We start from the raw sequence: 19,358 nt of genomic DNA on the forward strand, positions 1-19,358 counted from the left end.
TTGGTTGTTAGGACTTCTTCTAGTTAAAATATAGTAAAAAGACTGGAGTTAATTATTCATTTCTGGCTCGGTTCAACAAAACACTGATGCATATGTTTAAGTCCCATGGTCTTCAGTGAGAATTAAGCATGTTTCAGTGTTTTGTGGCAAAAGGGAAGTTCTGTACCGAGTTTCATTGGGCATGTGTACTTAGGAGAAGTGAGGTACAACATGAGGAGGAGGAACACAAGTATTTTCCAACTCAAAGATATTGGTGAGAGTGACCTGGGTGAGAAGGGCATGGTCCAGCAATGCAATCAACCATAACGTCTTCACATATCGTCCCTTACAAAATGTTGCCTTGTTTAAGTAGATATACGGCTTGTCTACACACACAGTTACTCCTGATCAACTCCATGAGTGGACACTCTTATTCTGGAATAAGTGTCCATATGTGGAGTTAATCAGGAAAAATTAATATGGAACAACTCCATCTGTAAACAAGCCCTTAAGATATCTCTTCAGCAACCAGATTTGCCATCTTCGTTAATGGCTGCAAGGCAACTCCTACCCCTCCCTTTAATACATTCTGCTTTTCCCAGTGATGACCCAGGGGACAGCTGTAGTTTAATCTGCAAATAGACTTGGAAGCATCTACCTCTCTGCACTGCCCAAACCAGTCTTGTGCTTCTAGCCCCAAAGTTGAATGAAGAACCTAAGGCCTCTATCACTATACTGATAGTGACCAGCTCAGAACGTATCATACAGTCAAACCAATTAGCTCACAGGACAGGTTATTAGTAATGTGCATGCTTAAATATTTATCATCATTTAAACTGTGATGCCACCAGAAGTATGTATAGAGTTCCTGAATTAGAATCTCAAAGGACGAAGTAGAGTCAAGGGAACTGGTTCTAATTCCCAGCCTTATGACAAGATCCTCCTTGTTAGAGAGTGAAGACACAGAGAAAATAAAGTGTTTTAATAGAAAACCAAGAAGGTACAATTCAAGCATCAGACACCTGTCTTCAACATCAGTACATCAGAATGTGTTAATAAAAGGGTTTCTCAACCGCACACTTCCAATAAAATTTGCACACTTTACTGCAATCATCACCCATTACCAATATACAGCCTCCTCATGGGTACATTTGAGATGCAGAGTGGGAAAGAGAATGACAACGGCAGTATAATATCTGACCAAACTGCTTATCTTCTTGTCATTCATCAGTTATCTAAAAAATGTAGTTGGAGGATGTCTCACCATAGTAAAAATATAAAAACTTAAACAAGGAAGATTTGCCAATATACAGTTTACCATATGCAAAATAGGGAAAACATCCCAGGCATTAAGGATTTTTATACTGCATTTAAATACGCAAAATTGAATGCAATAAATGAAAATTACTGTTCAAAGATTAAATTCCTTGTAACATACTGCAAAAGGTTGTTATTTTTAAAATATGAATTCAAGTCTCAAAACATTTAAACTCTACTAAAATTTTATTTCAACAATCACATCAAATGTGAATTATTAATTATTGCTGTAACAGTAGAAGGATTTGTGTCTCTGAGTTAGTGTTTTAAAACATAAGTAATTTAAACTAGAGTTCTCAAGACATGTTCAGGTAGCTGAAATGGCTTGTTCAGAGTCAATCAGGTGTTGATCTCAGAATGATTCAAAATAATCTGTATTGGCTCTAGGCATTTATTGCCATCACCACTATATTAGTATTTTGTTGACTCTGAGAACAAATGTATTCATAACTGAACTTTGAAAAATAAACAAATTCTATAAGAAGTGTTCACAGTAGAAGAGTTAGCATGTTCTGAACTTTTATTTTTTTTAAAAATTACAAACTTTTTAGCAGTGGAATACCTTGAAATTTAACCCCCCTCCCTCACATTTTAAGATATTGTAAACAGGCTAGAACTTTAGGGGATCTGGGAAATAGCCTATTCCTCTACATTTTTGGCAATTTAAGCCAGCAGGAGAGATAGTATACTATCTGTTTACACTTTCAAATAGAGAATAAACATTTCAAATAATTAGTATATATCCAGCATTATAGCTCTATATACCGCCCTCTCTCCCCCTCCCCCTCCATGAATGGACCACAGAATTAGGTTTCAACTTCGAAAATCCTTACACTGTAGGTTCTGTTCTTTACATACATTCCAGTCTGGATAGATCTGGAATATGAAGCACTTAAGGAAAATGCATTGCATTCTCCAGATTACTTCGTTTGGAAATAGCATCACATACCTATTTAGGGGGAGGTTTTCCAAAGGCACAAATGACTTAGGCACCTGAATGCCATTTGTACTGTTGCTTGTGCTTAGACAATACCATTACTCAGATCACTAACTGCACAGCAAAATTATTGGATATTCTCTTTTTTATGTACACAACACCGATGTACAATAATGACAGTTAGGGATATGGGTTAGGGGAAAAACAATGTGTCCCAATTGACTACAGTATTTGGAAACATCCTATTTCTCCCAAGCTTGGGAATTCTCCATACACCTGATAAAGCCATTTCTTAAGGGACATGCAAGGGAACAAAATAGGGCTTTTTGGTTCTTATTTATAAAGGTCCAAACTTAAAAATAAAAGTTTGTGTTTTTAAAATTGTGGGAATATCAAGTCTTGCCTTCCCTGTTTTTGTTGGAGGTCATCTTGCAGGAAGGGAGAACTAGAATAGGAACTTTTGCAGCCCTTAGTGTAAGGTATGGAGGTAGTGAATCTTCTTAGCAAGATTTTTTTCCCTCTCAACTGCTTATTCAGGTTTACAACACATGTTAAAGTTTTAAACAATGACTGACAAAACATATATCAATGCCTTGATACCAATTATGTCCTAATCCTACCAGTTTTCAAGTTTAATGTCTTCCCTGTTTTTCATGGTAGACACAACCTGGATTTCTAATGTAACTAACAAGAAAAATAATGTATAAAGGCAAAACACTCTGGCCTTTTTATCAAAAAGACACACTTTTTTTTCCTTTGCATGTTATCTTTAAATCATTCACAAGGCACACTGTCAAGTGACACAAAGCACTTCCTCTCCCCACCAGTTTGCAGGGTGTGTGGGAAGAGCTCATAGCCTCTCCGCCCAGGAAGCAAAATGTCCTATTTCAGTGACACACCAGAGAAATAACAAAATAGAAATAATTTCCCTCAGGCCATGATATAGCATTCCTTCTTAGTGATGTAAGTGAAACCAATCTGCTTTAAAATGCTGCACTATTGAAAACAACTATTTCAACTTTCCAAATTGGCCATTCTCACTTTTATTATTAGAAATTATGGTAGTAAAAATATCACTTCAGCTTTAAACAAAAGTTACACACAAATATTCTCCCGAGGATATAATTTTGCAAATGAAACCCTGACTATAAAAAGCAAAGTGCAATACAGCATCTTTGCATCTGATTCCCACCCTCCGCCCCGAATTTGGCATTAACAAAAATATAACTGCAAGATCAACAAAACCATGAAAATGTACACAGAAATCAAAAGACACCAGTGAATAGCTCCACCAAGGTCCCTACTTAAAGTAAAAGAACTCTACTCAGTAAAATGACTTAACACCTTTCCAATAGCTGTACGATCAATTATGTAGAATTAAAAAAATCTAGTAATAAAATTTACTCCATTTTTGTCTAATCAAAAAGCATTTTAAAAACTCTTGTTCTTGGAAAAGTTATTTAACCTAAAAAAAACAGATACTGAATTCCCTTTTTATTAATATACATTTCAGATTACTGATTGGATTCATGTAGCTTTTCCCTCAGAGTGCAGTAAGATGCAGAGGACCTACACTTTAAATAGTCACGTGACAAGATTCTTCAACAGCATTTTGGTACTGGGTTTCTTCATCAAGCTGAAGATTCTAAACACAATAAGACATTTGATCAAAAACTGAGAAACGCTGTACACACTTATCAAACTGTTCAACTCCATCCGGTTCTTTGTATTATTTGTTGCCCACATATGTTATTGTAAATGGCACCTAGATAGAGAATCTCTTGTGTTACAATATATGCCTCAAGAACAGGGTGGATAAAAATCAATGAATTTAAACAAAACAAAAAAAATCTGTTTTTTTTTTATTTAAATTGGATTTTTTTGATAAAATGCTTTTTGAGGAAAAAACCTATGTAAACATAGTTTTAATTAAGTTACATTATAGCTCAAAGATATCTCATCATGGAATAGGGATTATAAATTCTAATTCTATAGTATGAGACAGTATATTCATGTAATGTTTAAGAAAAGTTTTGTAAATGAGTTCCAATGGTTCATGGATTAGGGACCCAATCTTATGGGGTTCCAGGGACTTCTGTATAGATTATTTAGGTTAATCTTTCTATCTACCCAATGGGACTCAGTGCTCAGCCTAGAAGCAACCATCAGAGATGCTTACTTTTGCAGTTCTCAAACTGTGGACTGTGTCTCCAGAGATAACATGTTGCTTAACAGCAAAAATGTTTTTAAATAAATAAATAATATATAGAGGTGAGAAATAACAAGACCTCAACCCTATTGTCCCTCTGTAAATTTGTGTACACAGAGTCAGTCCCTTATGTCTCTCTAAAAGTGCAAAGTTTCAAAAAGTTCAATGAATAGAAGTTTGTTGGGGGCGGAATAGATCTGGATAAGGAGAAGTCTGGAGATAAATGTGAGAAGGGAGGGACAGACAGTAGAAACAAAAGTGAAACTATTTGAGCAGCGTATTCCAGGAGTCTTGAGGTCTTTCTGAGTGTAGCCTTCATTGATTTGAGATCTACCATACCATTCTCTCACTAGAAGGGAAAACCTATAACAGCAGCAGACCGTAAAAGAGATCCAGTTTGGGTCTCATCTATTTCTGAGTTGTGAAGAATATGTATTAAGGTTATAACAACCAACAAGAATGCACTTTTATGTAGAAATCCATGATTAAATTGAGTCTTCCTGACTTCCTGATTTAAATCCATTTGATTTAAATCAAATCCACCCTGATCAAGAAAGTTGGCTAAACACTCAGTACTATATCTTACACAGATACCAAAGAGAGATGAAAGCAGAGGAGTAGAACTCTTCAGCCGAATGAACCCAATCAATCTCCTCTCCCTGATTTTATTGTGGGCTGGTTAGCTAGGAAGAGGGATTCTCTACCATATAATTCTTATGAGAGGGTTTTCAGTCAGCCAATATACCTCTAGGACATCAAAGGTGCACCCTAAATCCATATTTCCAAGGCCTCTGATTGTTCTCTTTTGGTTGGCAAAGCAACAGACACCATAAAGGTGGCAGTCTGGAGTCTGTCACACTTCCCTTGGGAATAGGGGTAGTCTTGGGCAGCTGTGCAAGGCTGAAATTTGCTTTATGCAACAACCTTGTCTACACTAGATGGGTGATCAGCATGATTTAGCAGCATCTGTTGCCAATACCCACTGTCAATGGCAGTTACTGTTTATAGTGTAGACAACAGTTTAGAAGTGGCAGAACTACCTCTAAGTAGCAGGTTCCACAGCAGCTAAACATGTAAAAGTTGCAAATCTTCTGTGGGCTCTGCGGCCACAGAGGCTAATTTAGTACTTTCCTTCAGAGAAAAAAAGGTTTCCCATTTCTTTGAAGAGCAAGAAAAAAGGAAAAATGCTTACCACAAATTCTCCATAGTCAAACTGGTGTCTTAGATTTAGATGGCTAACAAGATTTCTAGTAACCTGACTGGGATCTGCCCATGGAAGAGACACACAAATTGGACAAATCTAAATTTGAAAAATTATTAAAAAAAAAAAAGTATTAGCCAATAATAAGACATCATTATATTGTGTATTCTTTGTAAAATCTTAATCTGATACTTATCCACCTCAAAAGTGAATGTACTAGAGTTTTACATAAACAACATTTTGAATGTTACACAACTTACAATTTTCCAGAATAATATGACTAACATTTGAGACTGTCAACTTGAAGTTTTTTAAAAGAGGTTAAAAGTAATTTGTTACTACATCTGCCTGTAAGTCCTCCTGCCAATTTGCTTTTTAAATAAAAATTTCCTGTATTTTAAAAAAATTATTCTCCCTTCTGCTCCACTGATGTTTGTGTTGGTCTTGCACACAACTAGGGTGCAAGAGGAAACAGTGAAACTGACTACACAGAGTAAAATAAAAATATCTTTCCCTCTTTATCTTTTGGTTTTAGAAATGTTAGGTTTCATATGTAATAATAGTAAGTTACAAGACAAATAAGATTTTTAAATTGACAATGTTTCTATAAGTAACAGCAGTTCTAGTTAAGGGACCAGAAAATAAAAGCATCAAGCTCAAAAAACAAAACAGTTTACATTTCAACTCAACACAGCAACTGAAACTAATATGACAAAGAAAAAACAAATGCCTTATGACTGAAGTGAAGTAAGAAAAGTTATAGTTAATAGGGAAATGTTTTTGAATGAAAACCCCTTCTTCAACTTAACTACAGTGTCATCAATGCAATTCTTTTCTTAGAGCATAATGCTTGTTTGGAACTGTAAGAGCCCATAGAAATAAACTATTACTCTAAATAACTAAAATAAGGGGAGTTTAAGATGCTTACATTGAAAATATATATACTTACTACAGGAACTATCTGATAAAGGTGTCTATTGTTACAATGATCCAGTAGGTGTTGCCGGGTAAAGTTGGTTTCCTGACACAGGGGGCATTTGAATGTGGGATGTGCACTGAAAATGGAAGTTATACAGTATTATATGGATCTATTAAAACAGAATTTAAGAGATATCAGAGGGAGATAACAGAACATCTGCTGACGTTGTCATAGCTTTTTTGTTAGTAGTCAAAATAAAGAAATTCTGATGCCACTTTGCTAAATTGTAAATTTCAAGCAAAACTGTATATTTGTGTGTCAATATGTATTCTATTACGTTAGGGAGTTTAGACAATTCTTTTGTCTTTTTTATTGAGGCCATACAATGCATCCTGGAGATTCTTCAAGTAGGAAGAAGCAACAAGAACACCAGATTCTAATTGATAAACTTGCATGTACATGAATCCAAGGATTTAAAAAAAATTTTTTTTTTTTTTTTAAAAAGAAGTTTGTCAGACTCTCGTAAGAAGTTTGAATTGTCTTCTCCCTACTGGAAATATATCTAGAACTAAATATGGACAACTTAATCACTTTTACAATATTGAATTGAAGAAGCCTACCTTGCATCTCCCTGAAGTGTCTGAAGATTAGCCATCTCTCCGTTATCAAATGTAGATGTATCACTCCTATTACTTTATATAAAACGTTAGATAAAGTATACAAGTTTAATTTGTGTTTGAATACCTAGATACCAGAAATATAGTTTTTTTTCTATTTAAAAAAAAAAAAATCCATTGAGTCCCATTAATTGTAAACTGATCATATAGGTAGAACATATGGTAAGCATATATAACATGACAAATAATTAAATATCACCCCTGCTCAGAACTTTTCTTTTGCATCAAGATGTTATTTTTCACTTGGTTAGCATGATGAACTTTAATAGAATGCAAAGTAATTTAGTATGAAAATAGTGTTTAGTATATGCTTATCCATTCAACAGCAAGACTGAATTTTTGGGGCAGGGAGGGGAATGGGAAGAGGACAAATAGCTCCAATGGCAGTATGGACTGTGTAAACAGAAGACAGGGGCTGTTTTCTAAAAGGAATTAGACAGCTGTTTGCTCAGGATGATACTCTATAACAGTAGTTAAAGGCATTAATCCTCCATAATTTGAAACTGTAGAAATGAGTTTCTGCAGTTTGTGCACACTAGGTACTTCATACCGTGTGTTATATGCAAGAATGCTACTTTCTTTAAATGCAGGTTTTGACCATGTATCTTTAACTAAGCAAGGCCAAATTGCTCGACTATGTACGTCTTATAGTGTTAGACATGGGAATTCTGAGTGTGTAATTTGGTGTGCAGTAACATGACAACTTCCAGAATATTTTTCCAACTCAACCACTTCACAGCAGCATGGTGTGATAGTTATGGAAAATGCCCACATTTGAGCCCACTTCCACATATTCCTCGTTCTTTACCACAGATTCATTTGAAACTCAAATGGATTTTTTTCCCCAACTGGTCGAACTACTGAAAATAGATGGTGATAAACGAAGGTACGCAGTATGTGTAAGTATCTATTAAACTAAATGTGAATTCTGAATGCCTGGCTTAGTTTTTACTCCGGTATTGGCAAAACAGGTTCTTTAGCCTTATGGCTTGCAACTGAGAGAGGGTAAATGGCATCTGGTTATATGATTTATAAATCAACATGTAAAGATGCCAAAGGGCTATTATTCACTTTCAAGAAGATTAACTCAAGATGAGTCAAATCTGAAGACAAAATCCTAAACAAAAGACAGCAATATTTTGAAACAAGAGGAGGCTAAGCGACCATCTATCCATTTAAATAGTAATAAGAATAAGGGAAAAATAAAACTTCTCTAAACCTAAGAGCAATCAGACCTCCTATAAAGCCACTTACTCAATTGCTGTTAAGGCAAAAAAAAAAAAAAAAAAACCAGTCGGAGGTACTCTCACCTTTAGGGAAGGCTTCTGGAAGTCATTCCAAAACATGCTGTAGAGCACTTTTCTAAATGCCACAGATTGAAGAATAAAGAACAGGATCTAAAGGGTGTTTCTAGAGAAATATTCATTTTTGAAGCACAAGAACTTAGACAACACTGTTTACAAAAAGAAAATGTGCCCTAGAAAAACTATCTGAATCATACATGAAATACATTAATTACCTGTTCCCTGTTGAATCTTGGGAAATCTGAAAGTTTGGAACAATAGAAGGAACACCATATTCATCCTGATACTTCTTACATGTTTTATAATGGTGTCTCATGCGAGAAAACCTAACCTGTAAATGAAATTTCAAACCATTTAGATTTTACAGTGTAACTAGAACATCTGGGAAAAGAATGACGGTACTTCTGATAAAACAATGCATGTAAGAAAGGAAAACAGAACACCCCTGTATAACAATATATTAAATTCTAATTCCTCTTCTAATGCAACTTTAACAACTACATTCTGTATCCACTCCATCTATGCATTGAACACTTAATAATGTATTAGGCATTATATTCAACTCTTGATACAAAAGGAAAAGGCACTATGGGGTATTCATTTGTTTTAAATACACCCTTCCCTTTCAGCAATAATGTATTACTTTGTGATCCTAGCCCTCTTGCCATTTATGCAGTCAGTTACACCTCAAACTAACATTTTCAGGGATTCCTATTGTCAAGCAGGAGTACTGGCTCCCTTGAGCACAATGAAGAGCTTCACAGAAGGAAGTGAGAGCAGGACAGCTACAGACAGAAACATGTCCAAAGGTTCTAAGAACACATTATCTTTCACAGCTAGTATGCTCAATGACACATGTAAGCCACTTTGTTATTTCCAGTCTACCAGTTTGCAACTGAGTGTAAATGGCATTTGGTTTTATAGTTTATAAACCTGAATGTTTAAATGATTCCCTCACCTTATTTCATTTTAAACAGAGATCATGAGTAACAAAGCACCAAACTCAGTACTAATGGAGGAGCTCACACAATCCTCTGAGACCCAAGAGTGAGGAAGGGTAGTATTAAGACTTTTTGGATTCAAATGCTTCATAAACAAAATCTATTAGGTGAAATCCTGCCTCCATTTAAGCAAGACTCCTATTGACCTCAATGGGGCCAGGATTCCACCCATAGTGTTCTGAACATTAGTGATCTCTTTACCAAAGGGAAAGTAGAGAGATTAAATAATATGGTAGTGTTTACTGGCATTTGTATTGCTGTTTGCATTTTTTAATTTTGTGCTCTTCTGCTGCAAATGTGAGCACTTTAAAAAAATATAGCACATTATGAGCTCTTTAGTTTATTTTCTAGTTCTCCCCATTTCTCATTGTCATAGTTATTCGTGTTCTCTTGGCCTGTTTTAGAGTTTTCATTCATTCCTCTCAGTTATTCTAACTTATGGAGCACTATCAGTTTGGCACTTTACAAAAAAAAAATTAAATCTTTCTTGAAAAGCAACTTTATTTCAGCAGCCACTTTGCTCTGATTTCAAACTTTGTTTCATAGCTAAGGACCAACTTCTACTTCAGATGCATGTGTATGCACTCCTGCCTCACTTGGTGCTCAATGCTGCAAGTCTTTAACTACTGGGCATTAATGACACATAGCAGCATGAAGGATCAGGTCCCCAGGAAGGAAAGTTTATTCACTTGTAATAAGTAACTTTTATGTTTACTCCACCTGTTTTTCACAGCATCTACAACACCCAGAAAGCTTCTTCATGTTGTTTTCAACATCTAGAGCCCTTTTGGGACATGATCTTTCTTTTTTAGTCACAGTTCCACGGCATAGAGGACAATGCGTTCCACTTTCTCTGATTGCTGTCAGGAAACATTTCCTGCAGAAGCTAATTCAAAGTTAACACAAACACAAATTAGTAAAAAAAAAAAAGTTGGGTAGGTCAATATTTTCTGCTTTAGCACCAAGGATAGTTGAGTAGCTATATTATTATTTATTATAAAAATAGTAGAGTCAGGCCTTGAACCAGCAGTAAGTTCTGCAGGATAAGGATCACTGGCTGAAGTCTGTATCTATAAGTCTTCATAAAAACAATACAGATCAAAACAGGTAAAGTTATTATAGAAACATACTACTGATCTCAAGTTATGGGATGTTTGGCAATTCATGTTATACAGAGATTGTACTTTCTAATTCCAGTACACTTGAGTTGTGTAACTTGAAAGATCATTAATGAGATATTGAACATGTGACATTGAGGAAATTATCAGATGTTCATGTTTATTTCTAGACCAATCGTAATATAGCCCAATACTGCAGCCCTTCACTCACGCAACTGCCCCCATAAATTCCAGTTTGTTGGTTTGTGCAGTCCCCCTTACCTTCCATATATAAACAGCATTCTTTTAAGTGTCTGTGCTGATTTTAAAAAGAACACTTTCTAGTTTGTAATTAAACATTTCTCAGAAGTAACATACACTTTTTGCAGCATTGTGAATGACAGCTAGAAAATGAAAGTGATTACACTCTTTCCTTTTCCAATCTGAGAGAATAGCCAATGGATAAGAAATTAAAGGTAAACATTTAATAAGATTTGTAAAATTCTTTCACTTCTAAATATGTAACATAACATTAGTAATACAGGCAAGGGATTTTAAAAAAAATATTTTTCACCTGATTGTTCTTTCATTACAAATGAAATAAGGATGATAAAAGCTCTGAAACACCTCATACACAATCTACATTCAGCATTGGATAGAGGTTTATTATCAGCACAGTGGACTGGAAAAGCTTTAAAAAGGTCTGTAAAGTTTTACTGTATGTATCATACTGCACTAGACGCTGCTCCCAGGCCAAGTGTTGGAAAGCTGGGGGGGGACAAAAGGAATAACAGCTTCTCAGGAGGCTAGAGGACAAGCACTCATAGAGGGGAAGGTCAGGGGCAACATATACCTACATGTGTTGGCAGGTTACTGTCCTCACAGGCGTTTTGAACACCTCCTGGCATACGGGACAGTAAAAATCCTCTTCATTGAAACAAATAGTGGCAGGTTCCTCGGCCATGGCAGTGAGTCTTGACCGCTCTGTGGGAGTAAGGGGGGAAATCAGTCACTTAAGGAGACTTAGGTCTTAACCGATTTCCCCCTTGTGGGGATGAAGGGCTGGTGGAGGAACAGGCCCGTGCCCTCTGGTTGGCAGCGTCCCTCGCCAGCTTACTTCGAGGGGGCGCTGATGCAGGCAGCTGGGGCAGCAGAGGGTGCTCCTACTAACCAAGGCCGGAGCTGCAGGAAGGCGGTGGTGGCCAATGGGGAAAGGGAGCTGCGGGAAGGGGGCTGGCAGGCCGGTCCCTGTCGCAACGAGGGCCCTGGCACCGGGAGGGGATCGGTCTGTCCCCCCCCCCTCCCGGCCCTGTCTGTTTCCGTCTCTCTACCGGGCCCGAATGGCAGCGGAAGCGCCCTCCCCCCTCTGGTGCCGAGAGCGCTGCCCGCGGTACCTGGCGGGGGCCCCCTGGGCGGGGCCGCCGCTCCAGTGGCTCAGGGTCTCTCAGCCGCAGCAGCTGGCCCGGGGCGAGGTGGGCCGGGTTTCCATGGCGATTACCTGCGGCTAGGCCCGGCGGGATTGTTATGAAACAAGCGCCCCCCCCGCCCCGCTGTGGCCTGCTGGATGGCCCTAGCGGGACAGCCCCCTTCCCGCCACCACCCCGCTATCCAGAGCCCCCGGGAGCCCGCCACGGGCCCTGCCGCGCCCGCGTTCCCACCCCTTTGCTCGAGCCCCTCCGCCGCTGTCAGGCCCTGAGCTTCCCCTTTGCGTCGGCCAAGGAGGGGCCCAGCCTGTGACAGCAGTTCCGGGGCCCTGGGCGCCCGGCCCGTTCAGCCCCCAGCCAGCCCCGCCGCTTGCACCGAACGCCTCTCACGCCCGGGGCGAGCAGCCCCCGCGTCCCGTGGGAGTGACTTGCGTGGCGTTCGCACGGGGGCCAGCCCAGCCTGGTAGCAGAGGTGCCCGCAGCTCCCTCCCTCTTTTGTTTTCTGCTGTGTGGCTTTTCCTAGACCATTGTCCTTCCCGATGGATTTGTCCATTGCCCCGGGTCAAGCAAAGTGGGCGGAGTGGGCAGCAATTGTACTTCTTCAATGGGGAATTAGCTCTGATTTCAGCCTCTATTGTAGCTGCATTGGTGCAAACCCCTAGGGGTATGGCAGTGCTCAGGTGTTGGGTGAGTAACTGACTTGAGCCTTTTTGTAAAGGTTAATCGGGGCACTCTCCAAATATTTGCCCCAGCAAGCAGATATTTGTCCTAAGTTAACTTGCAGCTCCTGGCAGAAGTGTCCACAGAGCTGCCTTCTTCAAAGTGTCCAACCATCATTCCCAATTGCTGTGCTTTCCAGTTACATTTGCAGCAGTGTGTTCTGGGGAAATCTGGCTAGTTATCTTAGAGTGTGACAGTGTCTGTTGCCAGACAGAGGGGCTGTGTATTCACTTGATGAGTACACTGTGCAGGCAGCGACATCAGGGAATAACATTATTGCCAATGGCCATGATTATATTGTGACTAGCAATTGTGGGGTGTGGTTTTACCTGTCTCATGATGAAAGGTGCCAACACACAATTTTCCCCTTATTCAAAATGGCCACCATCTCCTTTTACAGTCAATGGGGATGAAGCCAGGATGATGGCTGTCATTTCCTTACATGCTATCTGCATGTGGAAGTGGGGGTGCCCTTAATAAAGGTGGCTGCCACTTCCCACTCTTCTCAAAGAGATTTAAACAAGGCAAAAGGGCTGTTAGTCTGTGGTTCAGGGGGCTAGATGGACACAGGGACTGGGAGGAGCAGCAGTGGCACTGTGAAAGGTGGATGAGAAGAGTAAGGAGTTGCAGAGGATACAGATGGGGTGGGAGATGCATGGGTTGATGGCAGCTGCCTCAGCATAGAGATAGTGGTGAGCAAGGGGAGTCCCCTCCAAACAGCCAGGGGAAGGCAGGGTTGTAGTATTGCCAATTCTCACAAACTAATTGTGTGAGACAGGGGATGTTGGTGCCTGCAGGAGGAGTTGTCACAATGTCACTCCTGTGGACCCATAATTTTCAGGGCTGGGCGCATGGGCAGAGCTCTGTGCAAGAGCTTTGGGGCTAAGGACACAGACCTGACCTGCCTTCAGGTAAGGGCCTAGATCAGAGAGAGATGGCCTGGAGTAGCAGCAGGGAGGAGTTGGGATGGAGAGTGGTTCTGCTGGGACCCTGATGGAGGAGAAACTCCCGGGCGGAGAGAAGAAGTCAGCGAACAGCTGCCACTGGGTCACAGACAGAGAAGTCCGGAGGCAGAGAAGCATTACTGTTAGGTCAAGCAAGATCGAAGCCTGTAGCCCAGTGATTCTCAAACTTTTGTACTGGTGACCCCTTTCACATAGCAAGCCACTGAATGCGACCCCTCTTACAAATGAAAAACACTTTTTTATATATTTAACACTATTATAAATGTTGGAGGCAAAGCGGGGTTTGGGATGGAGGCTGACAGCTCGCGAACCCCCATGTAATAACCTTGTGACCCCCAGTTTGAGAACCCCTGCTGTAGCCCCTTATTCAAAGACTCAGGCGGGGCCTGTAGTTTTTGGGGTGGGTGGAGGTAAATCTATTGGAGGAAACTGAGCTGGAGCTGAGGTCCATCCTTCAGGATCAGATCAGGGGATGTTGGGTATGGAGTCCTGATTCAGGTCTAACTCCAGTTATTAATATTGTTATGCAGAAAGCCAAAGGTGCTAATAATACACTTGATGGCAATCTTTGATCCAGAGACTATCAAAGACCTGGTTAAAGCTGATGGGTGTGCTAATCACCATTCTTTCAGGCTTAGTGGGAGGAGCAGTAAAATACCTTTTATGTTACTTAAGAGCTGGAAACAATGGTTACTGCCAGGGCCAGCGCAACCCATGGCGACCTAGGCGGTCGTCTAGGGCACTACAATTTGGGGGGCAGTGACCGCGGTGGTATTTCGGGGCGGGACCTTCCGCCGCCTAGGGCGGCAGAAAAGCTGGCGGCGCTCCTGGTTACTGCCCAAAGTGATGGGCCACATGGTGAGGCCTTGTCAGAGTTTGCTGATTGAAAATGCAGGCAGGGGCTAAGGGTTTGAGTTTGTGTCTGTGTTTTGTAGGAGAGACAAGGTGGGTGAGATATTCTCTTTTACTAAACCAACTTCTGTTGGTGAGAGGGACAAGCTTTGGAGCCACACACAGCTCCAAAGCTTCTGGAATGGTTTGTTTAGCATAAGTAGTTAGCATATATTCTAATCTAAGGAGCCATTCAAAATAGAGTGGCCTGTTAACACCTTTATAGTCATAGGACAAAAGAGGGGGTTAGTGGTTTACAGATTGTTGAAATAAGCCATAAATCCAGTGTCTCTATTCAGTCCATGATTTTTTAGAATCTAGCGAAGTAATGAATTTAAGATCCCAGGCTCATCTTTTAAAGTGTCGTGCAGGTTTCCTTTGAGGATGAGAACTGATAGGTCAGACACAGAGTGATCGCTTTGTGAAAAGTGTCACCCACAGGTGATAGGGTGTTTTTGTCTTTTATCATTTTCCTGTGTGAGTTCATTCGAGAGCGTAGTGATTGTCTGTTTTCACCCACATAGTTGTTATTGGGGCATTTAGTGCACTGGATGAGGTATAACATGTTGTGATAGGCATGTGCAGGACCCCTGGATCGTGAAAGGTGTGTTGTAAGGGAAATTGATCATTGTAGCAGTGGAGATATGTCTGCAGGTTTTGCATCTGTTGTTCTGGCAGGGTTGGTGCTGCTTTGAGTTGGTGTGTCCTAGTCTGTGGGGATCTTGCTTCTGATTATGAGTTTGGAGAAGTTGGGGAGTTATTTGAAGGCCAGAAGTGGAGGTTCAGGAAAGATTTCTTTCAGGATAGGGTCCCCATTGAGTATGGGTTGCAACTGTTTAATGATCTTCCGTGTGAAGGAGAAAGCCGAAGAAGCAGTTGTGAGCCTAACCTTGGGAAGAAGCCAAGAGTCGGATCTTCTACTAGGGTTGCCATTGTTGTACCAATAAAAACTAGCAGTATCTTATTAAGAGGGATAAGGCAAAGATGCCACATTTATTGTAAATATAATAATACTATAAAAGATAACAGTAAATAACGTTGTTTGGCTACTTATTTCTGTTACTACTTATTTCTTATACACACACATTGTACCTAATACCTATACACTTACACACACATTCACACACACACACATCCATCAGATGTTCTGCAGCTGCTGCATAGTTACCAGTCCTGCTTGAGTTTGCAGCTTGGGTTCGTAGCTTGTGGCGGCTAACTGGCCAGGAAAGCCGGGCACAAGGACGAGCTGGGTCTCTGTTGGGCATGCACCGATACCTTCCATGTTGGCAGCAGAATGTTACCCTTCTCCCAAAGTTTTCCATCTCACCCATCCTTTTTGTAGGCTTTAGTTTGAATCCAGAGTCTATAGGTCTTGCTGTGTCACGCTGCCTCTGGGTTTGGTGATTGATCACCCGTCAATTGCAGACGTGACTGGGACCGGGCTTTGATCTTCCTTCTATTGTACCTTTTCTTTTTAGGGTGGATTCTTCTTACTTCATTAGGGCTCTTGTCTGCATCTTCAGCCGTTGGTGTTTGAACTCTATTTAATCAGGACAGGCTGGGGCTGGAGGTTGATTCCATCATTCATACATACCTCATTCACACATTTAAACTAAACTAATAAGATTACACCAGGGTTTGCAAAAATGAAGGTTGCAGCAAGCCCTTACAAAATGGAGTAAGCATTTTAAAATGGGGTTTGAATTACAATATGGCAAATAGTGAACAGAAGTTACAATATAGACAAGTATTGTAAATGGTGAACAGAAGTTACACTAGTGAAACAGTGCAAGTCTCAGTGATTTAAGCAGGAATTGGATTGATAGTGAAACGTACAGAGGCAGCTGACTGAACAGCTATGGCTCTTAACAGGCATCTTAATTGTTATTTAGCCAGTTATTGGGGTAACCGGTTTTATGAATGAATATTATTTCATTCATAAAACTTTACTTATGAAGTTGCATTAATAAAGTGAACAATAAAAACAATTTCATTCATCAGTCCTACACCATTGCCAACTTTCTAATCACACAAAACCGAACACCCCTGCCCCTGTTTTTGCACCCTTGGTTTCATGATTTCTGTGGGAGCTATTGAAACCATGAACTCTAAAGCTGCCCCTTTGGGCAGCAGAATAGGGGGTGACTATGAGAGGGATCAGAATGAAAGGGAGAGGCTGCTTTTCAGAGAGAGACCCAGAGAGAAACAAAACAAAAATGAAGAAAGAGGGGGAGAGAAAATGGTGTAGAGATGGAGAGAATGATTCAGAGATGGAAGAAAGAGAAATTGGGAATAAAGAAATGGGAGAAGTAGGGGTGGAGGGTAAGGAGACACACACAAAACTTGCTACTGTATGGAACTGGCTTGTGTGTGTATGAGAGTGAGAGAGAGACACACAGACAGACCACTGCCCTCTTCTGAATGGAATCAGAATTGTTACTTTGGGTATGTCTACACTACAGGATTAATTCGAATTTATATAATTCGAATTTAGGAAACCGATTTTATAAATTCGAATGTATTCGGCCACACTAGGCACCATTAATTCGGTGGTGTGCGTCCAAGCTACCATAGTAGCATCGATTTCCAGAGCGTTGCATTGTGGGTAGCTTTTACATAGCTATCCCATAGTTCCCGCAGTCTCCACCCCCCTTGGAATTCTGGGTTGAGACCCCAGTGCATGATGGGGCAAAAAACATTGTCGCAGGTAGTTCTGGGTACAGCCTCCCCCTCCCTCCCTGAAAGCAACGGCAGACAACCATTTCGCGCCTTTTTTCCTGAGTGAACTCTGCAGACTCCATTCTGCATCAAGCATGGATCCCGTTGTGCTCCAGAACGCAGTCTTGAACATTATAAACACCTCGCGCTTTCTCGTGGAGTTTATGCTTACACAGGACCAGAAAAAAGAGGCGAGGAGGAGGAGGAGGCGGCGATTGCAGCGCAGCGACCAGCCTGATGAGGACATGGACACGGACACAGAATTCTCTGAGACCGCGGGCCCCGGTGCTTTGGAGATTATGATGTTAATGGGCCAGGTTATAGGCTTTGAACGCCGATTCTGGGCCCGGGAAACAAGCACAGACTGGTGGGACCGCATAGTGTTGCAGGTGTGGGACGATTCCCAGTGGCTGAGAAACTTTCGCATGCGTAAGGGCACTTTCATGGAACTTTGTGACTTGCTTTCCCCTGCCCTGAAGCGCCAGAATACCAAGATGAGAGCAGCCCTCACAGTTGAGAAGCGAGTGGCGATAGCCCTGTGGAAGCTTGCAACGCCAGACAGCTACCGGTCAGTCGGGAATCAATTTGGAGTGGGCAAATCTACTGTGGGGGCTGCTGTGATGCAAGTAGCCAAAGCAATCACGGAGGTGCTGCTACGAAAGGTAGTGACTCTGGGAAATGTGCAGGTCATAGTGGATGGCTTTGCTGCAATGGGATTCCCTAACTGTGGTGGGGCAATAGATGGAACCCATATTCCTATCTTGGCACCGGAGCACCAGGGTACCCAGTACATAAACCGCAAGGGGTACTTCTCAATGGTGCTGCAAGCACTTGTGGATCACAAGGGACGTTTCACCAACATCCATGTGGGCTGGCCGGGAAGGGTTCATGACGCTCGCGTCTTCAGGAACACCAATCTGTTTAAACGGCTGCAGCAAGGGACTTACTTTCCGGACCAGAAAATAACCGTGGGGGATGTTGAAATGCCAATTGTTATTCTTGGGGACCCAGCCTACCCCTTAATGCCATGGCTCATGAAGCCATACACAGGCAGCCTGGACAGGAGTCAGGAGTTGTTCAACTACAGGCTGAGCAAGTGCAGAATGGTGGTAGAATGTGCATTTGGCCGTTTAAAAGGTCGCTGGCGATCCTTATTGACTCGCTCAGACCTCAGCCAAACCAATATCCCCATTGTTATTACTGCTTGCTGTGTGCTTCACAATCTCTGTGAGAGCAAGGGGGAGACCTTTATGGCAGGGTGGGAGGCTGAGGCAAATCGCCTGCCTGCTGATTACTCGCAGCCAGACACCAGGGCGATTAGAAGAGCACACGATGAAGCGCTGCGCATTAGGGAAGCTTTGAAAACCAGTTTCATGACTGGCCAGGCTACAGTGTGAAATTTATGTTTGTTTATCCTTCCTGAAAACCCGCCCCCTTTATTGACTCATTCTCTGTAAGGAACCCACCCTCCCCCTTCCCCCAGCTTGCTTTCAAAGGAAATAAAGTCACCATTGTTTAAAAATCATTTATTCTTTATGAATTGATTATAAAAAGAGGGAGAGAACCTGAGTGGGGTTTGGGAGGAGGATCAGCGGGAAGGAAAAGCCCAGTAAAAAAAGGTTAAGAAAATGGCAGCCTTTTGCTTGGGCTGTCCACTGGGGTGGAATGGGAGGGTGTACGGAGCCTCCCCCCCCGTGTTCTTACACATCTGGGTGGGGAGGCTATGGAAAATGGTGAGGAGGTAGGGGGGTTATACAGGGGCTGTAGCGGCACAGAACCTGAGTGGGGTTTGGGAGGAGGATCAGCGGGAAGGAAAAGCCCAGTAAAAAAAGGTTAAGAAAATGGCAGCCTTTTGCTTGGGCTGTCCACTGGGGTGGAATGGGAGGGTGTACGGAGCCTCCCCCCCCGTGTTCTTACACATCTGGGTGGGGAGGCTATGGAAAATGGTGAGGAGGTAGGGGGGTTATACAGGGGCTGTAGCGGCACAGAACCTGAGTGG

At 41.4% G+C, this 19,358-nt stretch overlaps 1 protein-coding gene across 1 annotated transcript; it reads right to left on the minus strand.

Annotated features, from left to right (window-relative positions):
* Positions 1-942: 942 nt before the first annotated feature.
* RNF138 (ring finger protein 138) lies at positions 943-12,367 on the minus strand. The gene is made up of 8 exons (XM_065398810.1): positions 12,300-12,367; positions 11,499-11,625; positions 10,265-10,430; positions 8,759-8,874; positions 7,183-7,254; positions 6,593-6,698; positions 5,635-5,742; positions 943-3,878 (listed from the first exon to the last, which is right to left on the minus strand). The coding sequence occupies exons 2-8, from the start codon at positions 11,603-11,605 to the stop codon at positions 3,810-3,812; spliced, it is 744 nt and encodes a 247-aa protein (XP_065254882.1). The 5' UTR covers positions 11,606-11,625; positions 12,300-12,367; the 3' UTR covers positions 943-3,809.
* Positions 12,368-19,358: the final 6,991 nt, after the last annotated feature.

The sequence above is a fragment of the Emys orbicularis genome, chromosome 2 (genome assembly GCF_028017835.1).
Source record: "Emys orbicularis isolate rEmyOrb1 chromosome 2, rEmyOrb1.hap1, whole genome shotgun sequence".
Lineage (NCBI taxonomy): Eukaryota > Metazoa > Chordata > Testudines > Emydidae > Emys > Emys orbicularis.

Excerpts from the sequence above, each read along its gene's own strand:
- RNF138 (XM_065398810.1), bottom strand. The coding sequence starts at position 11,605 with ATGGCCGAGGAACCTGCCACTATTTGTTTCAATGAAGAGGATTTTTAC. Across the intron at positions 6,699-7,182 it reads ACACTTCAGGGAGATGCAAG|TGCACATCCCACATTCAAAT; the intron begins GTAGGCTTCTTC and ends TTCCATTTTCAG. Across the intron at positions 3,879-5,634 it reads TTGACTATGGAGAATTTGTG|AATCTTCAGCTTGATGAAGA; the intron begins GTAAGCATTTTT and ends TATTGTGTTTAG.